This window comes from Diplotaxodon limnothrissa, linkage group LG20 (assembly GCF_057381915.1).
Source record: "Diplotaxodon limnothrissa isolate DT_005_m linkage group LG20, D_limnothrissa_male_GT1.1, whole genome shotgun sequence".
Lineage (NCBI taxonomy): Eukaryota > Metazoa > Chordata > Actinopteri > Cichliformes > Cichlidae > Diplotaxodon > Diplotaxodon limnothrissa.
This window is the reverse complement of record NC_140615.1, coordinates 34,837,799-34,859,246: the sequence shown is the minus strand read 5'-3', so window position 1 is coordinate 34,859,246 and position 21,448 is coordinate 34,837,799. Positions and strand designations below refer to the sequence as shown.

The window sequence follows — 21,448 nt, the reverse complement described above, 5'->3', positions numbered from 1 at the left end:
TAACTAGTTATTTAAGCCAGCCTGTTTCCAGCATGGTTATAAGAGGTGTTAGTTATAATTCACTGTCAGTCCTGCAGATCAAACAGAACACTACAATCCTACTAATTAATTTTTTCTACATCTAAAAATCAGCATAAAAGTTTTTTTTTTTTACCTACATTTGTTTAAGTAAATGTAGAAAAGTAAAAAATGTTATTGTTTGCTGGCCTGACTCCTGTTTACCTGTCAGACCTTCTGCACCCAAACACTCCACAAAGGTCTCTCAGATCAGCTGACCAGTCACTCCTTGCTGTCCCCATGTCGAGACCGAAACACTGGGGGGACCGAGCTTTAGCTTCTGTGGCCACCAATTTATGGAATAATCTGCCCCAACACTTGAAATTTCTAAATCTCTTTTAAAAACGCACATTTTCTTCATGGTTTTTTAGGAGTATTACCAGAATCAACTTGTAGTAGGCTGCTCTCAATCTGTATTTTAAATTTGTTAATTTTATTTATTATATGAATAAAATAATCATGTATTTTACTAATGTTTTAATATTGAATATTTACTTATTTACTTTTTTCATTTATGTATTTATTTTATTGTTATTTAACTTAGTTTGTCTGTTTAATGTATGGTTTCTAAACTTTTATCTGTTTTTTATTGGAAAGCTTTGGACAAACATGTTATTTTTAAAGTCCTCTATAAATAAAGTTGGATTTGATTAATTAATCAGATATTTGTAGAAAAAGTGAGAAACAGATGAAAAGTCCATCATGACGTGTTTTTGAAATTAAAACTGAGCAGCAACAAATGAAGACTCGGGGATGGGAGACTGTCTGTGATCACAGGAAGACAAAGAAACAGTTCCTATTTTAATGGAAGGTTTTATTGCTTCAAGACATAAATTCACAAAACAGATTTGATCATAAGCAAATATTAAGCTTTTGTTGACACAATAAGAGCAGAACTGATAAATCCAGAATAAGTATAAACAATAATGATCACAGGCCAAACCCAGCTCTCGTTCACATTATATTTACTTTATTGTGTCAAATATTTATCAAATGTTTTTTCTGGCAAATAAAATATTTCAGACTTCTTTTAAATTTGTTCTGATCATAACTTGAATCTTTTGACATTCAGACCTTCATCCAGTCTCTTCTGACACTTGAGCTGTGAAGGGAAATATTTACCAAGTGTTTATCTTCATTTTATTGTTTTTATATTAGAAAATATTTCCATGTTAAATTCTTTGTGTCTGATTTGACAACACAGACAGGTGACACAGCAGTTTAGCTGAGTTCCAGTGGTTTAGTTTAAATACACATCATCATAAATAGTTGAGCACATGCAAAATCAGCCACCTGGAGCGTTTTTGATGACTACATCTAAGGACCTCCCTCCAAGAACAGCCTACCTGCTGGCTGATCTAATAACTCTCCATACTCCCTCCTATATGCATCATTTTGTGCAGCCCTCTCACTGAATCTGTCCGACAGAATCACTATAGCAAGAATAGTTTCTCAAACTGGGAAATATTCCAGTTTGAGAAAATGAAAAACAGAATCAATTATCTGTTAAACTAAATTATAAGCAGCTGCAATTAAAAAGCTTTAAACTGAGGCTGATTGTTTGTCTGCAGGTGATAAACGTCATAAACTGTTTTAGTCACTGAGGTTCCATCAACAGCATCACTGCTGGTGTTTTTCAGCAGCAGAGGAGATCTGTGGTGTGGTTGGCAGGGCTGGCATGCGCCTGAAGCCTGGAGGAGACGACATCAGCTGCATCACCACTGGGGGGCGCTGTTGGTGGTGGGAATATGTGAAGTAAACTTCAGCGTAATCAACTCCATTCATGTCATCGTTAGCCTGACATCAAACTTCAGACTCTAAATTAAATGATAAAGTTACCCTCAGCCTGTGCATGAAGCAGAAATGAACAAAATAATGAAAATATCCAAAACACTAACAACTGTACCACAAATAACAACAATCATCATCATCATCATCTCTAATAACAAATTAAAGATTTTATTATTGGACTGTTTTTAACTAGCTGTACCTAATAAACTGGGAGCAGAGAGTCTGCATTGACTTTGTGCATTCCTCATCATTAATATTAGCTGGTAGAAAGAGATGCTATGGTAAAAATCAAAGAGCCTAAAATCAGACCACAGTTTTACTTTGTTGTGAGCAGAGGTGGAGAGGCTGCCGAGGTCTGTGTCTCCATCTCCATCTGGCTGAAGGCTTTTGGTGTAGCGTACACTGAACACACTCCTGCAGGAGGTGAACTGCTCTGTCTGTCCTCCTCTCTGATCTCTTCACACAACTGGTTGTCCTGCAGAAGGAGATCAAACCAGCTGCTTGATACAAATCAAGCTGTGATGAAGCTCAGCTGTCTCACAATTCCTAAAACTCACCTGTGTGATGTCAGCACGCTCAGATTCCACAGGAGGTCCTGAAAAAACATCAGAAGATAAACATCAGTCTTTAAGACGTGTTCACCAAGTAGAACCTGAGGAAGTAAACTCAGGATCGACGATGATAACTGGCAGTAATCAGTTACTGATGCATGTGCCGCCAATATGAACCACAATAACAGCAAACTAAGAACAGTTCCTGTATATTTTTATTTGATCTTATTAAAGATCATTTTAGTTAATTCACTACTTTAAGCTTTTAGTTTAGTTTTAGTTAACTCTAATAAGCTTGATGGACACACTTTTATCAGGCCGACTGTTACAGAAGAATTAAACAAACTTTGTACAAACTGTGATTATTTTGTTGAGGAAGAATCTCTGTGCCAGGCTCTGTTTGGCTTTTCTGTATATAAAATGATGAAAATGATATTTTCCTACTAAATAAACTGCATCTGTTGACAGACAGAAGCTGATTTCAGGCATTTTCTTTGCATTTTTCTCGTCTGACTCCTGTTGTTAGCACATAAATCTGTTTCCACTGTGACATGATGAGTAATTTCCTACAATGTGTACTCTTAAATGTTTACTATTCAAACTTGTTCACTGAGGTATTAGACTCCAGGAAATGAATGTGCATTAGTGTGATGAGCTCTGAAGTGATGACAACACTGTTGTCATGTGTTTCCTGTAGCCTCACCTCTGGGTTTAGTGGCTCTGCTCTTCATCAGCAAAGATGCTAAAAAGATGCTGATGACAACGACCACAATCAGACGCACATAAAGCGGCACACCTGCAGAGAAGATTTATTTTACTCACACAGTGTAAACAGTTGTTACAGCAGTGGTGGTGTAACAACTGACCACAGGCGTTTCCTCTCATAATTGTGGGCGGGGCATATAAAGAGGAAAAGCTGTGCTGTTGGGCCGTTTGAGGCAGTGTGTGCGGTCGTCATCGTGTTACTCCTGTAGAGTCCTGAGTTGTTGTCTTTTTAAATTTTTTATTGTGCATGAAATTATTTAATGAAGTAGTTACTCAGAAGCACAGAAAGTTTTTATACTTTCACCAAGTTTTCTGTGTTAAGTTCCTGCTGTTGTACTTTCTGCTAAAACTTGAGCAGCTCCTCATTCTGCTTCAAACCCTCAGTAACAACTACAGCTCCCACAATGCTTTCCTCTGTCTGTGTCTGTTACACTGACCCTTGTGAAAACGCTCTGAAACCAAACAGCGACTAATCACAGTCTATATCTGTCATCTAGCACAGATCTCATGTAGTGCTGCTGTGAGGAAGTCAGCCATGTCCTCTCTCAGCTGCTGTGGTGGAAACTTATTTCTCTTTATTTCTACAGTTTTTCTCTTTTACGTCACTAAAAGATCAGAGTGATTCATCCACAGCTCTTAATGTGTCATTCTTGTGTAGTTCACTCAGTAATGGATCTTCATCACATGTAAATCTGCATACATATAAAAATCTATAACGTACCTGAACTTCCAGAGGAGGCTGATGAAGGTGTGGAGCTTCCTGAAGTTGAGCTTAAACTCTGTGCTGTTGGTGGTGTGGAGGCTGATGAGAGAAACACTGAAGCTGAAAAAGGTCTCAGAGTCCCGTTTGGTGTTGAAGTGGTTGAAGCTGTGAACAATGAAAGCATCAGAGTCATAATAAGACCACTTGAAGCAGTTTATATATCTGCATGTGACTGACGTGGTTATGGGCTGTTTGACAGCAGAACTGATGAAACTTGATGTTTCAGATAAATATAACATCTGTAGGTGATTTGAAGGAAAAGTAGCTGCTTTTGAGACGTGAAGCTTCTGTCACACCTTCAAAGACAAACACGACTGTTAGCAGAAACTCACCTTCTGTGACAATCAGCTCAAAATCATTGTTTCCAACTGTCCACCAGCGTTTGTCCAAAGAGCACCTGTACCGTCCTGAGTCAGACTGTTTCAGCTGTGTGATGCTCACATACATAATATTGATATTATTTGAGTTTTCATATTTAATGCTGTATCTGCCGTTCTGAGCTGCATCATCAGATGTTTCAACAAGAATGTTTCCATCTTCACATTTTTCCTTACAGAAGAATTTCCTGCTTCCAGAGAAATAAGAGCTGCATTTAACTGTGATGCTTCCTCCTTCCTCTGCTCTGTGAGGGAGAGTTTGTGCTTTGACCAAACCAGTGTTTCCATCCTGAAGTGCTGCTGAAAGGATGAACAGTCATTAGTTACAATCTTACTATAGATTAAATGTGACAGATGATTATTAATTTGAACTGATGACAGAAGTTCAGTTAACTTCATTTTTCTGTTTTTATTTGCAAACAGCAAACTTCCTGTTTTATACACAAACACAAAACATCTGATGTGGAAGATTCAGAGTTTAAGGTTGTGAAAAAGATACAAAAATGAAACTTGACTTTTTTTTTTAAATCTTTGATGACATCATCATCATCATCATCAGCTAATTCTATATTTGTATGTGAAATGAACATTTTAGTCGCGCTGCTAAACATCCAGTTCTCACTTTGTTGCTCTTCAGCTCATTAAGAGAAGAAATGAAACAGAGTGTTTGTTTCATCAGCTCTACTATTATAAGTTTGTCTCTCATAGAAGAGTAGACGAAAAGTATTTGATTACAGATTCAGTGTCCAATAAAAAGTAGAAATTTCTGGGGATCAAACTGTTGGGAAACTAAAAATAATTTGTAAAGTGCAAAAAATATTTTGTGGGAACATTTAAATTCCACTCATATCCAAACTTCACACCATGTTTAACCACAGAAACCAATAATTATGAGAGAGAACAAAGAAACGAAGAAGTGAGTCGCAAAACGAATTATAAATGAAAATAAAATGGAGACAAATAAGACTTAGAAGAGAGAAAGTGACAGAAATAAGAAGAGAATTTACTCACTGAGGAAGATGAAGCAGAGCAAAGTGAGTTTCATCTCAGAGCTCTGATGGTTTAATGCTGCTTCAGTTCTTCCTCACTTCAAACCAGGAACTTCTTACTTCTCTTAATGACGAGGTCACGCCTTCAAACCACACACACACACACACACACACACACACACACACACACACGCTCCTTCTCTCTCACCAGTCGAGGGTGAGTGATGCGATCCTAAATCCCGGTAGTCTGAGTGTGTGTGCAGGTCTGGATCCTGGAGGTCACGCTGGAAGGATCCATCTAGTGGAATCTCTGGACTCTCTTCATGGAGCTCATGGCTCAGTAAAACAGCTGACAGAGACACGGAGCATCGTTGATCACATGATCCCTTATCTTACCTGCTTAGCCTCTTGTGTCCTTGTCTAGTGTGTTTTTTTGTATTACTTTTCCCTGGAACACTCTCTCACAAACTTAAAGAGGAATTACGGATTTGATCAACTGGTCCCTGAATGCAATTCACACCCTTTTCTCAACGAGAAGTCTGGGTTCGGGTGAGCCTGAGTGTTGAAGATATCAACCTATTTGGAACCATGGTAACAGGGTTCTTGCTGATCGGAGCTGGCTTGGCCCTGGCTTATCGAAGATTAAAGAAAGCGGAATCAGCTGTTCAAAACCCCACAAGGCTGGGATTGAATCGATGGGACGGGTGGTGAATTCTCTAAATGGGCTCACTGAGCGCAGCACGCATAAGATCTTGGAGAAGCTTACGGCTGCTGTGAACACTCAGAATAAGACCTCTGAGCGAAACTTGATCACATCTTGGAGAAGCTCACTGCGGTTGTGAGTTCTCAGTATCTGCTCTTTGAGCATAAGAAGGACAACATCACGGAGCGTAAGTTTGATAACATCATGGAGAAGCTCACGGCTCTCCAACAGGAGATTGAGAGACCAGTGTTGGACTGTTAGAACAGCTTTGAAATTCACATGAGTTGTTCGCACTAAAGTAAAAACCACCATCACTTCATACGGCTACCACTCCAGCAACAGCTGTGATCTCAAGGCTGGAGCTAAACAAAAACACCCTGATAATAGACTGTCCTTCCTATCCTACGCAAGGCCACCTGGGTTAGCTGGAAGACTGTTTACTTAGCCTGGCAGGGCAAAGGACACTGTCTCAGCTGAACTCTGGACACACACACACACACATACACTGATATGCACACACTGATACCCCCTCCCTTTCCAAACGCCTTCGATGCTTGTGCCCTCCCGGGGAAGATGGCGGTCGACTGGACCAGCGCAGACATGCTGCAGGACCGGATGTGCTGTCTACACCGGCTCTCTCTCACCCTTTACCCACCCCTGTTGCTTGTCTTGTGTTTCTATGCTGTATTGATAGTCATGTGCTTTTTATGCTGAGGTGTTTTTTCTGTTATCAAACTGTTCTCCCACTAGGAGCTCAGTCTGAGTGGAGTTTTTTTTCTCCTCCTCTCACCTCCTGTTATGTATTTTCGTTGTTTTTTTCCTATCAGCCTACGTCTCTGACATGTCTTCCCAATGTGATGTTGGTGTAAGTTTGGTCAGAAGGTTCCTTTGTAAGTGCGCATTTGCCATTAGCGTGCTGCCTGCTGTAACCCTAATTTCCTTTGGGATTAATAAAGTATTTCTGATTCTGGTCAGTATTTTAACAAGATGATGTACTTTTGAAATTATGCAAAGGACCTCATGTGCAGCGCAAGGCGGCCATTTTCTGCTTGTAGGGGATAAGTTGCAAGATCATCAGTGTGCTCCAATATCCCGAGTGAGCTGAGATATTGCTGTGGAATATAAGTGTTTATATAAAATGCATGTAACATTTCCACACTTTTTAAAGGAACCTGGTGTAATTAAGCTCTTTGTATTTAGTTCTTTACAGTCAGAGGCCACTGCCGTATTTTGTCCTTTGTATTTAATTTAATTTCCTCTATTCTTCATATTGATCTTTTTTCCTCTCATGCTGTCAAAGTTCAGTACAAGTCCATATGGTTGTTGTTGGATAAAAGTAAAGGGCAAAAATACATTTTTGCTTATTCTGTCTTCCCCAACAGTAAAAGACTGCACATTAAGAACCCCAGCAATTGTGTTCTGTGCGGGTCCCAGGCTACATATAGGTGAGAATTTGTGTGTGTGTGTGTAAAAAAGAAGAAGAAGAAAACATTGTTTGTAAAAAATATTTACACAAGTTACACATTTTCTGTTAAGTTCTGGTTACAGATAGAAAGCAAAAAACTATGTGTAAAATTCACACACACAAGTTCCCTCACTTGTGTGTGCGTTTCAACATACGAGTATGAATTTTGACCCTATTTTTCTTCCTTTCAGCTGATTGGTCAATGTCATGTCACTCACAAATGTAAAAATCCAATCAGAGAACAGATGGGTTTGGCTGTCAGAGGGGCACTTTATGCAACTCACACACAAGTGCAGAGTTTAACACGTAGTTTTTTGCTTTGTATCTGTAACCAGACCTTAACAAAAAACGTGTAACTTGTGTAAATATTTTTTTACACACACACAAATTCTCATATATCATTGCACAAACATTTTCAGATATTTTGGTTTACAAGGTAACAAAACTCAGTCCACAACTACACATTTGATTTACAAGTACAAAATATTTATGGCCACAATTTGAGCCGGTACAATCACATCCAATTTGTGAAATGTGCCATGATGCTTCTGCTGTGCATACACAAAGTTTCACAACACATCTTCTAAAGAGCTGCAAACTTCTGTATACATGTACATGTAAGAACTGCATACACGTGCTGAGGCTACATGACTGGCTAATATTGACCATTTTAACAGTTCACTGCCGCTTCCCCTTAATTCTCTGCAGCAGCATGTTTAGATGAGCTTCAGCTGATCTGCATGGACTGCTGGCTGAGCTTAACCCAGGATAATGTGTTTTAATGTTAAAATAGGGCTTCATGTCTTGTGTCATTTAAATACTTGTTCACTTGAAAACATTGTTTCAATCTGCTCTACCATGATGTAGATAGGAAGTAAAATGAAGTAGGGGTTATATACTCAAGAAAGAGTATATAAACAGTGTTGTGGAGGTGAAGAGAGTGCAAGAAAGAATCATGAAATTAAAGCTGGATATTGAAGCTGTGATGATGAGTGTTGTCAGTGAGTTTTCCCCACAGGCTGGATTTCAGTTAGAAAAAAGAGAAATTCTGCAGTAAGCTGGATTAAGTGTAGTGTAGTGAACACGCTTCAACAAAAGATGACTGATAATATACAGCTGTAGTGCTGAGGGAAACTGCCAAGCAGGAGTTTGATATTTCCTCTGGACAAAGATTTAAAAAAGACAAGGAGAAAAGTATACAGGAGTGCTGGGAGGCTATGCATACAAAGGCAGACGTGACAAAGAAAAAGACTAGTGAGTTGTATGTGAGGCTGGACATTAAGGAAAGACAAAAGGACTTGTATTGATTGGCTGCGCAGAGACATAAAGCTGGAAAGAATTTTCAGCAGGTTAGAGTGATTGTGGATAGAGATGGAAATGTAGTGAGACACTAATGAAAGAGAGAGCGAGACAGAGGAGGATAGATGGTGGAAAACTTGTGAGGACTAAAAAGAATGAAGTAAGGGTACTAGTGGATATACTGGACAAAAGAGCCATAAGGCAGGAGGAAAGGGAGAAGACCACAGAGAAGATTCATGCATGTAGTGAACAAAGACATGTAGAGTTTGGGTGTGAGAGAGGAGGATGCTAGAGATAAGGTGAGAAGGAGGCAGATGATTTGCACTCCTAAAGGAAGCAGCTAAAAGATCGAAAGATTCAGTAAAATTCCTGAGATACAAACACATCAGTTGGACATGTTATCTGCTAGACTTGTAGTCAAGACCTCCTAAACCAAGACCAAGACAGACCGAGTCCAGACCCAGACAAAGACCGAGACGAGACCGAGACTGAGACAAAAAAGTCTTTAAACTGCAGCCAGATGCTGCTACGTTTACGGGTGTCAGGCATATTTATGTGTTTTTGCTTTCGCACAGCCCTCCTCACCGCTGTCTACTGTCTCACTCACTTACTGAGAGGACAGACGCACGCACCACTTGACTGTCGCGTTTCTCACCCTCTCTGTTTTTCACATAATGATATATCCTATATCCTCGCATGTGATTGCCCACAATATGGAGGGATTGGAGCATAGCTGAGCCACTGTGTGAGAGCTGAGCAGCGAAAGGAAATTAAGTGAGGAGCCGGCTCTCGCTCAATGGGAGTCGACTCCACTGATTCACTACAAAGCACTCTCTACGCACGGCTCTTAGAGCTGATGCGTTTGCGCATGACACATTATCGAACGTTACGTTGTGTGTCATGAATACTGTTGACTCCAAATCTCCCGGCCACTATGTGGATCTGAGACAGCAAGACCAAGACAGCGAGACCAAAACAAGACCAAGACCAAAGTCTGTCAAGACCAAGACAAGACCAACAACACGTAACCGGTCTCGAGACATCCAACTCTATTATCTGCATATCAGTAATTATCATACACTAAAGTTTGAATGAGCTTAGAGGTAAGTATAGGGGCATCTGTCCTGGAAGCATTTTTAAAAAATCATGTTTACTTTTAATGAAGCCCACAATGTGGTCGAAATCAAGCCTCATTTACTCATTATTAAAATGTTTTATTACAATATTTCCTCACTGTGGTTGAACACATTTTATCACTTTATGTTGGTCACTATTAGACATCAAACATCAAAACTACAAATTGTCAAATTCAAAATGTTGAAAGTCACTCTAATACAACATTAGTGAAATACTTTTAGTTTTAATACAGTATTATTATACTGTAATAATATGTATAGTATTACAATAAACACCCATGTGGAGCAATTCACATCCTTTCACACACAGACTGATGCATCACAGTATTTTTTGCATCATTTTAGGAAGGGCTGTATGAGAAAATTGTGATGACCAAAGTACGAATGTCACTCTGTGACCGATGTCCTGCCACTAACACTATTGCTCTTGTTGTTCACATGAAATTGGTTTTAGTTGCCTGCCTTATACTATCTGATAAGACCAGCTGCGACCTCAAGAAGCTGGAAGTCAAATATGCCATCGATGTAAGTAATGCAACCATACAGTAGTAAAATTTGCCCTTGTCAGTCAGATCATGTTCCTCTTGCTCACGTGTTTGTGAGTCAATCGAACATGAAAAATTGAAGCACAAGGTCCTGCTAAAGAAGCTAGCTGTACAAATGAACAAGCTGCTAATGGATGAGATGAACTCAGAATGGCTAAGAGATGGCCAGACAGTCCTGATCCCAGGACTCTAGAAGGGATGGATCCCATTCAACTACCAACCAACAACCTTCCTCAGCACAATGTGGAAGCTCCTGTCAGGCATTATAGGGGCCAAGATGAACAAGCACATGACTCAGTACATGAGTGGAGCACACCAGAAAAGGAGTTGGCACTAGAAGCCAACTTCAAGCCAATTGCACAAGCTACCATTAGGTGCAGGATTTAGCAAGTAGACGCTCTCTCCCCATTGCTGTTCTACATAGGCTTGAACACCCTAACCAGATCTGTAAAAAGACTAGCAACGTCTTCTTCAGATACCCTGGTGGGATGATAAGCTCCCCAAAGGAGGAGATAGAAGCCACTGACATCAAGACAAGGCATGGAGGGTTCCACCCCAAGTTTACACAGTTTCTCTTAATTTCTATTTTACCTTTCTGCAAAGGACATGCTGCATGTTCATGGGCTGCATTGACTGAAAGAAGCAGCAAAAAAAAAAAAAAAAAAAAAAAAAAACGCAGACCAGACTTGACACATCTTCTAAAGAGCTGCAAACTTCTGTATACATGTACATGTAAGAACTGCATACACGTGCTGAGGCTACATGACTGGCTAATATTGACCATTTTAACAGTTCACTGCTGCTTCCTCTTAATTCTCTGCAGCAGCATGTTTAGACGAGCTTCAGCTGATCTGCATGGACTGCTGGCTGAGCTTAACCCAGGATAATGTGTTTTTAATGTTATAATAGGGCTTCATGTCTTGTGTCATTTAAATACTTGTTCACTTGAAAACATTGTTTCAATCTGCTCTACCATGATGTAGATAGGAAGTAAAATGAAGTAGGGGTTATATATTCAAGAAAGAGTATATAAACAGTGTTGTGGAGGTGAAGAGAGTGCAAGAAAGAATCATGAAATTAAAGCTGGATATTGAAGCTGTGATGATGAGTGTTGTCAGTGAGTTTTCCCCACAGGCTGGATCTCAGTTAGAAAAAAGAGAAATTCTGCACTAAGCTGGATTAAGTGTAGTGTAGTGAACACGCTTCAACAAAAGATGACTGATAATATACAGCTGTAGTGCTGAGGGAAACTGCCAAGCAGGAGTTTGATATTTCCTCTGGACAAAGATTTAAAAAAGACAAGGAGAAAAGTATACAGGAGTGCTGGGAGGCTATGCATACAAAGGCAGACGTGACAAAGAAAAAGACTAGTGAGTTGTATGTGAGGCTGGACATTAAGGAAAGACAAAAGGACTTGTATTGATTGGCTGCGCAGAGACATAAAGCTGGAAAGAATTTTCAGCAGGTTAGAGTGATTGTGGATAGAGATGGAAATGTAGTGAGACACTAATGAAAGAGAGAGCGAGACAGAGGAGGATAGATGGTGGAAAACTTGTGAGGAAAAAACGCAGACCAGACTCGAGTATAAAGTCAGATGTTAAAAGAAGGAACTCACTGTGAGTTCCTCATTTCTTTTTCTGCGTTGTTAACATCAAAGTTCCTGAGAAAAAATTCTGCGTGTGATCCAGCTTTGAACCACATTTCACTCTGTTTTTCTCATTGTATCATAATGGGACAGATAGTTAACCAGACTGAGGTCTCCAACAGAATGTTTGACACTGCTGTGAAGTCTTGTGTCAGGACACCAGTGGAAGATCGAAAATACTGCAGGTTCGTATTTTTTTGTTTCTAGCCTCTGATGGTAGGAGGTTGCAGAAACACTTCCTACTGAGCCGCAGTTGTTTTGCACTTTGCGTTTTGGTGTCACAGCCCTCAGACTTTACTTTATCACAACATGCATGAACACATATTTCAACATTACTGTGAAACAGGATGCTTCTAATTTTGGAGATATTGCGAAAATGAAAGAGAGCAGTCTTACATATTTGTTGAATGTGTGCATTGAAGGACTAGATAGACACCATATTTCTAAGGCTTTTAGGGCTGCACCCTGTGGAACTCCATAATTAACCTTTGTGTTGAAAGAGGACTCCCTATCTACATGAACAAACTGGAGTCTGTTAGATATGATTCAAGCCAGTGCAGCACAGTACCTTTAATACCCACAGTGTCACGGTACTGGTTCTGTGACCCAGTGTTTTGTGTTTAAGTTATATTCCTTGATTATTTGTTATTCATGGCTTTGCTTTTCTTGGTGGTTTTCTGTTTATATTATCTTTATAGTTCTAGCTCCTAGTTTTGGTCACAGTGTCTTCCTTTTGTTCCATGTTGCATATCCAGTCAGTCATGTCTCAGTGTCAAGTCTGTGTCTCTGAGTTTGTGTCTTTGCAAATGTCTCTGGCTTCCTGTTTTACTTTGAGTGTCCTTGTCTTATGTCAGCTTTGTTCCCACTTGTTCTCCATCCTCTCGTTAGCTGTGTCCCAATTCATAGGCCCCATCCTTCGGAGGCCGCTTTGAAAGCCGATAATGTCACAGCCAGGCAACAAAGGCTGTCCCAATTTGAAGGCTGCTCGAAATGCGGCGCACAAATGCGTCCTCCTTTTCTCTGGATATGAAGGATGGGTCGGGTGTATCCTTCGTGGCCCAACCTATCCCAGGATTCATAGCGCAGCGGTGGCTGTGGATAATTTTTTTTAATGGCAGATGGCTTAAGCGGGCTGGCTTAACAGTAAACTTTTAAAAGTACTGACTTTTATGTCACGTATTTATGCGGCGGTAGACGCCGTTCAATTGTTGACCTTAATCTTAAGCGAATGTGATGATTTTGTGGATAATTAACTCAGTAATAAATACACAAACCGAACAAGCTCATAGTCTGTGAAGGCTGCCATGTTTAGTCCCAAATATCACGGCACAAGCAGGATTCACTGCACTGTTAATGTTGCTATTTTGCTGCCTCTGTTCAGTGGTTAAAGCCAAACAGACTTTGACGTTTGATTTAACAGTTCACTTGTTAAGCTAAACAAAATGTGCTTTATTCATAGGAGTCAAACATGTGGCCACTGTACCATCTGGGAACTCTTCTTATTTAGTACTTGTAATAACACAAACAGAAAATACTCCTTCTCTTTCGCTGTTTTGTGTAGTAGTGTGTACCAGCGGTCCCCAACCTTTTGATGTCCGGAGTGGTTTAATGTCAGACAATATTTTCACAGACCGGCCTTTAAGGTGTCGCGGATAAATACAACAACATAAAATGATATGACCAAGACAAAAACTGGTATTTTGTAAGTATAATAATAAACGCAAATTCACAGTGTAATCGTGTAACTTTATTCGCAGCGTCCTCCTGAAATGCGGCAATAACATTGAGAGTAGCATCCTCTGCCCCTTAATGGTCTCTGGTCGCTATGGTAATGCATAAATACTTCTTTCAACATAAGATACACAACTACAACACAGGAAAAGACCCAGGGAGACCGAGTTAACGATAAAATCCCTGAAAACCATAAATTGCACACCCAAGGCCATCTGAGACCATCACCTTTTTGTCTGTCCTGCACTCTCTCTCTTTTTCTTTCTCTCTGATTGTTAAATAAAAGTATGAACATGTATTTATAAGTTAAACTTGTGTTTGAATCCTGTAGGTTATCACACATTTGATTTCCATGTGTGAGAACTGCAAGTGTCCAGAGTGAGGACAGACTGAGGGACCCACTGCTGTACATCATCTGTGAGACTTTGCGTGTGTGGGGAAGAGGAGGAAGAGGAGGAGGAAGAGCCAGCACCAGCTGACAGATGGAGAAAATAGAACTTTGTGAACGACTGCTAGAAACGTTTAAAAGCAGCGATGTGGTTGGGGATGAGGAGTAGGTCTCTAGCCCTCCACCATCACCGGCCTCCTCCATCATCCCTGCTCCCTCTTCAAAGAGGAAGTGGCATCCACGCCGCGACGCTCCTCACCACAGCCGCTTTCCGGGACTTCTGAACAACCGGCTGTGGTGAGTAACACAGGTATTTTCTAGTCACCTACTAAAAAATTGACTGTTTGCTCTGGGACAGTGTTTTGGGGAGCAACGAAGCCCGTTTTTCTTGTGCTTCTTCTGAGCCAAGGATTATTACCATGGGCACTGTCCATTTCGAGGACTTGCATATTAATCCTGTGAATAAGTAGATTTCCCCCTCTGTTTCTCTAGTCAGCCCTGAGTCTGTCAACTCAGTGACTGTTCATTCCGAGGAAATCTGCTCCGAATTAATGGATTTTAAGAAGTGTTCCCTCCGGAAGATTTAAAGACTGTTTCTCCTGAGAGCTCAACTGAGCTGCCATGTTTCTGTTCCACCAAAGGTTTTCGCACCATCTGGTTCAGTTTCTGTTCCCGCTGGGGGCTCAGGAGAGCCACTCCAGCCATCCACGGCTTCCACGCCACCCTCTGTTTCTGCTGGGGGCTCTGAGGAGTCTATCTGGAGAGTTCGTCCAGTTGTCCAATGCTTCCATGCTGCTGCCTGTTCTCGCTGGTGGCTCAGGAGAGTCCATCTAGCTGCCAGCACAACTGTCTGCGGCTGTCACGCCGTCACCTGTGCCTCCACCACGCATATGGCGTCCATGCCACTGCCTACTCAACTGCTAGCTCAACCACCAGCTCAACCATCCACAGCTGCCACCAGCTGAACCACTTGCAACCGCCATGCTGCCATCTAGTCCAGATCCGTATCCGCCAGAGGTTAGTGCGCTGTCTGGTCCTGCCTCGCCTGGTCCTGCTACGTCTGATCCTGCCTCGTCCTGCCTGCCATGTGAATGGCCATCATTGAACAGAGAGGGTGATTGATGACACCACCTACTAAGCAGTTTTGAGATGCCTTGCTTCAGGTGACCTCAGTGGGTCATATGATATATCACAGTGTCTTCACCCTAAATGTTTTTTCACAGCTTGGCTCATGTGATGAGGCACATGATCAATAGTGGGCCAATGACCACTAGGATTCAAACACCTGGGATTCTCCACCTCTTAGTTTTTAGAACTGAAGAAGACTCCTGAATGAAGCATCTTCAAAACACTGCTGAGCTTCAAAAGAACTCCAGTTGCTTTCTTTTTCAGTATCCTTTGTTAGAAGAAGTTGAGTCGAAATACTTCCACTGCAGAAGTTAAGGAAATGTGTGTATTTTAATATTTGTATATTTTTATTTATATTTTATAAAAAAAATAAAAACCATACACTGTTAAAACTGCCAATGTTCATGTTTATTTTCATTAAAAATGAGTAGATTACTGCATCTCTTCACTTTTTGTCTTCCTTATATCACATGTCCTTAAAAGATAGCAGTCTGTTTCCTGGTTTCAATGAATCTATCCTATAAAAACCATAATATCAACATTTTTTGTATCTGTTGAGCTAAATTATAAGCAGCTGTAATGAACTTTAACCTGAGGCCATATAACTGTGCAGTTAAGCTATAAATATGTCAAAAGTAAATAAAGATAAACTAACTTTAGTATCATTTATACTGAGCTGTTGCCCGCTGAGATAGTTGAGGTTTCAACTATTTTCTACACCCTGCCTGATGCCGAGGCTGGCTGGTGATCGGGGGACTGGTTGACTGCGTCCCGGGATCACTGCTGGCTATGGGAAGGCACCTGTCCATCCACACTTCAGAGTGTGGGGATGGCTGTGTGTGTCCGGGGCTAGCTTGGCCTCTTCGTCATGCGGTGGGGGCTCCGCTGGGTGTTGGGCAGTTATTGAGTCTCGCCTTTGGCTTGTGCTGGGGTGGCCAGCGGGGTCAGTTGCCTGCTGGCTATAGGAACTCCGTCCGGGGCCTCTGTCTTCCCTCGGCTAGGATACAATGCATGGTTGTTGGGATTCAGATCTTCAGATCTCTTGGGAGCTATAGATAGCTGGGGTCTCCTGGGTCTTTCCCGGCCTTCACCCTCATTTTTCAAGTATTTTTAAGTACGTTTCATGACAAACAATCATGCACACTCCCATCTTCTCTCTCTCTCTCTCTCTCTCACACACACACGATGTGCTTTGTCTTTCAGGTGTTGCCTATTGTTTGTATACTTTGTCACAGCTGTAGCAGTTGGAGACCCAGCATGTCTGTTTGTTTCATCCTCAAAATTTCCCCCACCCTCATATTTTTCTCTTGTTTTTCTCTCATTTTTCTTCTTCTATTCCTCTAAATTTCTTCACCTATCTTTTGCCAATCCAATCTTCACACCCTGTCCGCTCCAACATAATATCCACACACAGAATAATATGAATAATAAAATTAAATAAATAGATAAAACAAAAACATAAAAAGAGGAGCCTACAGAGAGTCTACAGTGCCAATCTTGGGAAAGCAAATATGTTTGGCACAACAAAGCATTCAGACCATTACGCTTGTTACAGCTGCTGGACAGGACAGGTTTAAAAATAGTACTAATATATTCATAGTGAGGAAACAGAGTACACAGGAGGTGAAGCATCTTTGGTGTGGATGGCAGTACTCAGGTCCACCTGAGGCATTGAGTAGACAACATCAGTTGCTTCACCACAGGGGGCGCTGTTGGTGGCAGGAATGTGGGGAAGATGCACTTCAGCGTAGCAGAGGTTGTCTGCCTTAATGAGATAAAGAGGTGAGATCAAACATTAGACATAAGACTGTTAAAATTAAATAATGTTGAATATTTAAATTGAAAAACCCACATCTGAAAAAAACAAAAATCAAGAATACATTTTTGTCATAATAATCATAAAGCCTCTGAAGTCACCTTTCAAAATACCTTTGTAACAAAATCTGAACATGACAACGTTCACAAACGAAGGATTTACTGCTTTTTTTTCCTTTACTGGACAGTGTTTTACAGTTGTGTTAAATACAGATTAATTAACCTTAACGTTTGATAGACTTGTTTTCCACCAGAAAGGTGTTTTTTTTTTAATCCCACTGAGTATGAAGCTGATATTTATTCAAAAATACACATTTCAGTATAGAAAGGATTCTTTTGAATCTTTTTCTCAATTTAAAAGATTTTATCTGCTCCAAACATAGAGGAAGAACTTTTATTTCTTCAGTCTTCAGTGGAACATGGCTCTTTGTGTCTGAGAACAGATGAATTACTTCACTACACAAACAGTTACCTGGTTTATGACCTCAGCTTAGAATCAGACCACAGTTTTACTCACGTTGTTCTGAGGAGAGGTGACGAGGCTGTAGAGGTCTATATTTTCAACTCCATCTGAACTGGGGTCTTTGGCGGTGGCATAAACTGAAGACACTTCTACAGGAGGTGACCTGCTCGGTATGTCACACTTTCCAATATCTTCATACAACCTGTCGGCCTGCAGCAGGAGAACAAACCAGCTGACAGATACAAAGCAAACAATAATGAAGCTGATGTGTGTCACAGGTCCTAAAACCCACCTGCGTGTCAGCATACTCTGTTTCCACAGGAGGTCCTGAAAAACATGCAGGTCAGAAAATAAACGTCTGTCTTTAAGACACATAACAGGAAGAAGAACCTGAGGAACTAAACTCAGGAACGATATGAAGAACTACATATGAACTACAGTTAGATAAGACACATGACTGATAAAGAATCAAAATCATATCAATCAAATCTGCTACAATTAGTTTCTGTTGTGAGTCATAAATGAACATCCGGTGCTCTTTTTACAAACAGACTGAACTTCAAAAGTGAAAACAGCGTGACAGAAACGTCACACCTGACTTAATTCATGCAAACTGGGACATTCTGAGCTGAGCATGTTTAGCCTTTTCTGTTTTCCTAGCCTCACCTCTGGGTTTAGTGGTCCTGCTCTTCATGCAGCAAATCAGCAGAGCTGCTGATAAGACGACGATCATAACGAGCAGAATCAGACCCACATAAATCAGCACATCTGCAGGAGTTTAACAGAGAAGATTTCTTTTACTCACAGTGTAAACATGTGGTCTCAACATCTGTTCATTTAGCAGTAAAGTTGTGCACATACAGAGTAACGTATCTTTGGACTGAAAACAGTTCATCAAACACTATCTGACAAACTGTTTATCAAGAATGACAGAACAATTTATTGCTTCTAATTTATTCACTAAAATATCAGAGTGCTTCTTCCACAGCTTTTAATGTGTCATTCTTGTGTAGTTCTCTGATAACAACACATGAATGAACCCAAAGCCCTTTTCTACTCGAGCACTCGTACGACCTGCCTTATTCATCTTTTTAGACAAACACTTTTTTCCTACACCTTGTGCTTTCTATCCAACAGTTACACTCTGATAAACACATTGGAATATGGGATCAGATGAATGGCCTTCCAATTAGAAGATGACTTGTTCTACCTGCTAAGCGACAGCCACCCAATATACCTGATATTGCATGTTTGGTTTCAGTGGAGGCTGATGAAGGTGTGGAGCTTAAACTCTGTGTTGTTTCCATTTTGTGTGGCGTGGAGGCTGATGAAGGTGTGGAGCTTCCTGAAGTTGAGCTTAAACTCTGTGCTGTTGGTGGTGTGGAGGCTGATGAGAGAAACACTGAAGCTGAAAAAGGTCTCAGAGTCCCGTTTGGTGTTGAAGTGGTTGAAGCTGTGAACAATGAAAGCATCAGAGTCATAATAAGACCACTTGAAGCAGTTTATATATCTGCATGTGACTGACGTGGTTATGGGCTGTTTGACAGCAGAACTGATGAAACTTGATGTTTCAGATAAATATAACATCTGTAGGTGATTTGAAGGAAAAGTAGCTGCTTTTGAGACGTGAAGCTTCTGTCACACCTTCAAAGACAAACACGACTGTTAGCAGAAACTCACCTTCTGTGACAATCAGCTCAAAATCATCGTTTCCATCTGGCCTCAAAGTTCTGTCCAAAGAGCACCTGTACCATCCTGAGTCAGACTGTTTCAGCTGTGTGATGCTCACATACATAATATATGAGGTAACACCTTTTTTTACATATTTAATGCTGTATCTGCCGTTCTGAGCTGCATCATTAGATGTTTCAACAAGAATGTTTCCATCTTCACATTTTTTCTTACAGAAGAGTTTCCTGCTTCCAGACAAATAAAAGTTGCACCCAACTGTGATGTTTCCTCCTTCCTCTGCTCTGCGGGTGAGAGTTTGTGCTTTGACCAAACCAGTGTTTCCATCCTGAAGTGCTGCTGAAAGGATGAACAATCATTAGTTACAATCTTACTATAGATTAAATGTGACAGATGATTATTAATTTGAACCGATGACAGAAGTTCAATTACGGTAACTTCACTTTTCTGTTTTTATTTGACTTTGCAAACAGCAAACTTCCTGTTTTATACACGAACACAAAGCATCTGATGTGGAAGATTCAGAGTTTAAGGTTGTGAAAAAGATAAATAAAAGTCAAAATTAATTTTTGTATCTTGGATGACATCATCATCATCATCAGCAGCAGCAGCAGCAGCAGCAGCTAATTCTATATTTGTATGTGAAATGAGCGTTTTAGACGCGCTGCTAAACATCCAGTTCTCACTTTGTCAATGTTCCAAAGTGATTTCTGGGGATCAAAGTGATGTGAAACTAAAAATTATTTGCACACTGCAGTCGTGCGTGCAAGAGCAGAAGTTTGTGCAAAAATTTTGTATTTCCGGGTTTTATCTGTTTATAACTATTACAAAGTGTCCTTTCTCTGAGCTTTATGTTTGAGTGACTCTTTTCCAATTTGTATGAGAGAGATCAAAGAAGTGAAGCAAGTTGTAAAACCAGCTGATTACCTACAAATGACAATAAAGCGAAGGTAAATAAGACTTAGAACAGAGAAAGTGACAGAAATAAAAAGCAAATTTACTCACTGAGGAAGATGAAGCAGACCAAAGTGTGTTTCATCTCAGAGCTCTGATGGTTTAATGCTGCTTCTCTTTTTCTTCACTTCAAACCAGGAACTTCTTACTTCTCTTAATGACGAGGTCACGCCTTCAAAACTCACCCACACCCACACAAAGACTTTTTTTAACTGCAATAATGTTTCTTTATTTAAATTTCCTGTTTCCTCACATAACTTTAGTGTTTTTGATTTTCAGAGTATCATTCACGCTCTAAAGAAACCGACTGTGTGAGGTTTACTAAACTATAATTATAGGATATAAACTAGACTATTTTATAACTAGACTAGTTGACTCGTGTTGGCTGTCCTCCATTTTCATCATACCAAACAGAATAATCTTTAGTATTTCATTTATCAGACGATGCAGAAATAAAATGTCTATTTATTTACGACTTCTATTTTAAGTTTTGAGTCACAAACTGAATCTTTTAATGTTCAGAAGTTCATCCAGTCTCTATCCAAACTTAAACAGCAATGCGTTTAAAGGAAATATTTACCAGGTGTTTATTTTTTTATTTATTCTTTTTAGATTATTTGAAGTTCATTTATTTTTGATATTGTGTTGTTTCTGAAAAAACTTTGACCAAACAGAATAACCTTATATATGTTACATTTTTATTTTACCCGTTTATAAGCAATTCTACCCCCAGGTCAAAAACATACTAAAGAAATAGACCAGTAGCCCCCAACCCCCGGGTCATGGAGCGGTACCACGCCGTGAGAGTTGATGCTTGTTTTTTATCCTTAACTCGGTTTCCCTGGGTCTTTTCCTGTGTGTTGTGAATAAACCTCTTTGTTTTGGTACCGTTACTGGTTTTATTTTGTTGTATTTATCGACACCTTAAAGGCCAGTCTGTGAAAATACTGTCGGACATAAACCGGTCCGTGGCGCAAAAAAGGTTGGGGACCGCTGAAATAGACTATATATATATATATAAGCCATTATATGTGTGTGTGTGTGTGTGTGTGTGTGTGTGTGTGTGTGTGTGTGTGTGTGTATGTAAAAGTAAATAAAAGTACAGGCTCTGAAATGTAAAGCAAAAGTAATAAAGTAAAAAGTAGCTCTTTGGAGGATATTTCCATTTTGGTGCAAAGCAAACTGAACCTTGTG

General features: G+C 40.2%; 2 protein-coding genes across 3 annotated transcripts; both read right to left on the bottom strand.

Moving 5' to 3' along the window:
• Window positions 1-1,677: 1,677 nt before the first annotated feature.
• On the bottom strand, window positions 1,678-5,349 carry LOC146611357 (uncharacterized). Its single transcript, XM_085345604.1, has 8 exons — window positions 5,316-5,349; window positions 4,260-4,604; window positions 3,886-4,032; window positions 3,103-3,195; window positions 2,406-2,443; window positions 2,169-2,323; window positions 1,897-1,903; window positions 1,678-1,788 (listed from the first exon to the last, which is right to left on the bottom strand). The coding sequence occupies exons 1-8, from the start codon at window positions 5,347-5,349 to the stop codon at window positions 1,678-1,680; spliced, it is 930 nt and encodes a 309-aa protein (XP_085201730.1).
• An 11,578-nt stretch (window positions 5,350-16,927) lies between these two features.
• On the bottom strand, window positions 16,928-20,339 carry LOC146611356 (uncharacterized). 2 transcript variants are annotated; one of them, XM_085344743.1, is made up of 7 exons: window positions 20,306-20,339; window positions 19,292-19,639; window positions 18,849-19,064; window positions 18,278-18,379; window positions 17,904-17,938; window positions 17,666-17,821; window positions 16,928-17,098 (listed from the first exon to the last, which is right to left on the bottom strand). In XM_085344743.1, the coding sequence occupies exons 1-7, from the start codon at window positions 20,337-20,339 to the stop codon at window positions 16,928-16,930; spliced, it is 1,062 nt and encodes a 353-aa protein (XP_085200869.1). The 2 variants fall into 2 exon arrangements, with proteins under 2 accessions (XP_085200869.1, XP_085200871.1); XM_085344745.1 differs by lacking the exon at window positions 17,666-17,821 and having other exon boundaries at window positions 18,278-18,384; window positions 18,905-19,064.
• Window positions 20,340-21,448: the final 1,109 nt, after the last annotated feature.

What these genes read in the sequence shown, in the direction of transcription:
- LOC146611357 (XM_085345604.1), bottom strand. Translation starts at nt 5,349, where the DNA reads ATGAAACTCACTTTGCTCTGCTTCATCTTCCTCA. An exon ending in GCTCTGCTTCATCTTCCTCA is followed by an intron (nt 4,605 to 5,315) that starts GTGAGTAAATTC and finishes TCATCCTTTCAG; the next exon opens with CAGCACTTCAGGATGGAAAC. An exon ending in AGCGTGCTGACATCACACAG is followed by an intron (nt 2,324 to 2,405) that starts GTGAGTTTTAGG and finishes CTCCTTCTGCAG; the next exon opens with GACAACCAGTTGTGTGAAGA.
- LOC146611356 (XM_085344743.1), bottom strand. Translation starts at nt 20,339, where the DNA reads ATGAAACACACTTTGGTCTGCTTCATCTTCCTCA. An exon ending in GGTCTGCTTCATCTTCCTCA is followed by an intron (nt 19,640 to 20,305) that starts GTGAGTAAATTT and finishes TCATCCTTTCAG; the next exon opens with CAGCACTTCAGGATGGAAAC. An exon ending in TCACCTCTCCTCAGAACAAC is followed by an intron (nt 17,099 to 17,665) that starts GTGAGTAAAACT and finishes TATCTCATTAAG; the next exon opens with GCAGACAACCTCTGCTACGC.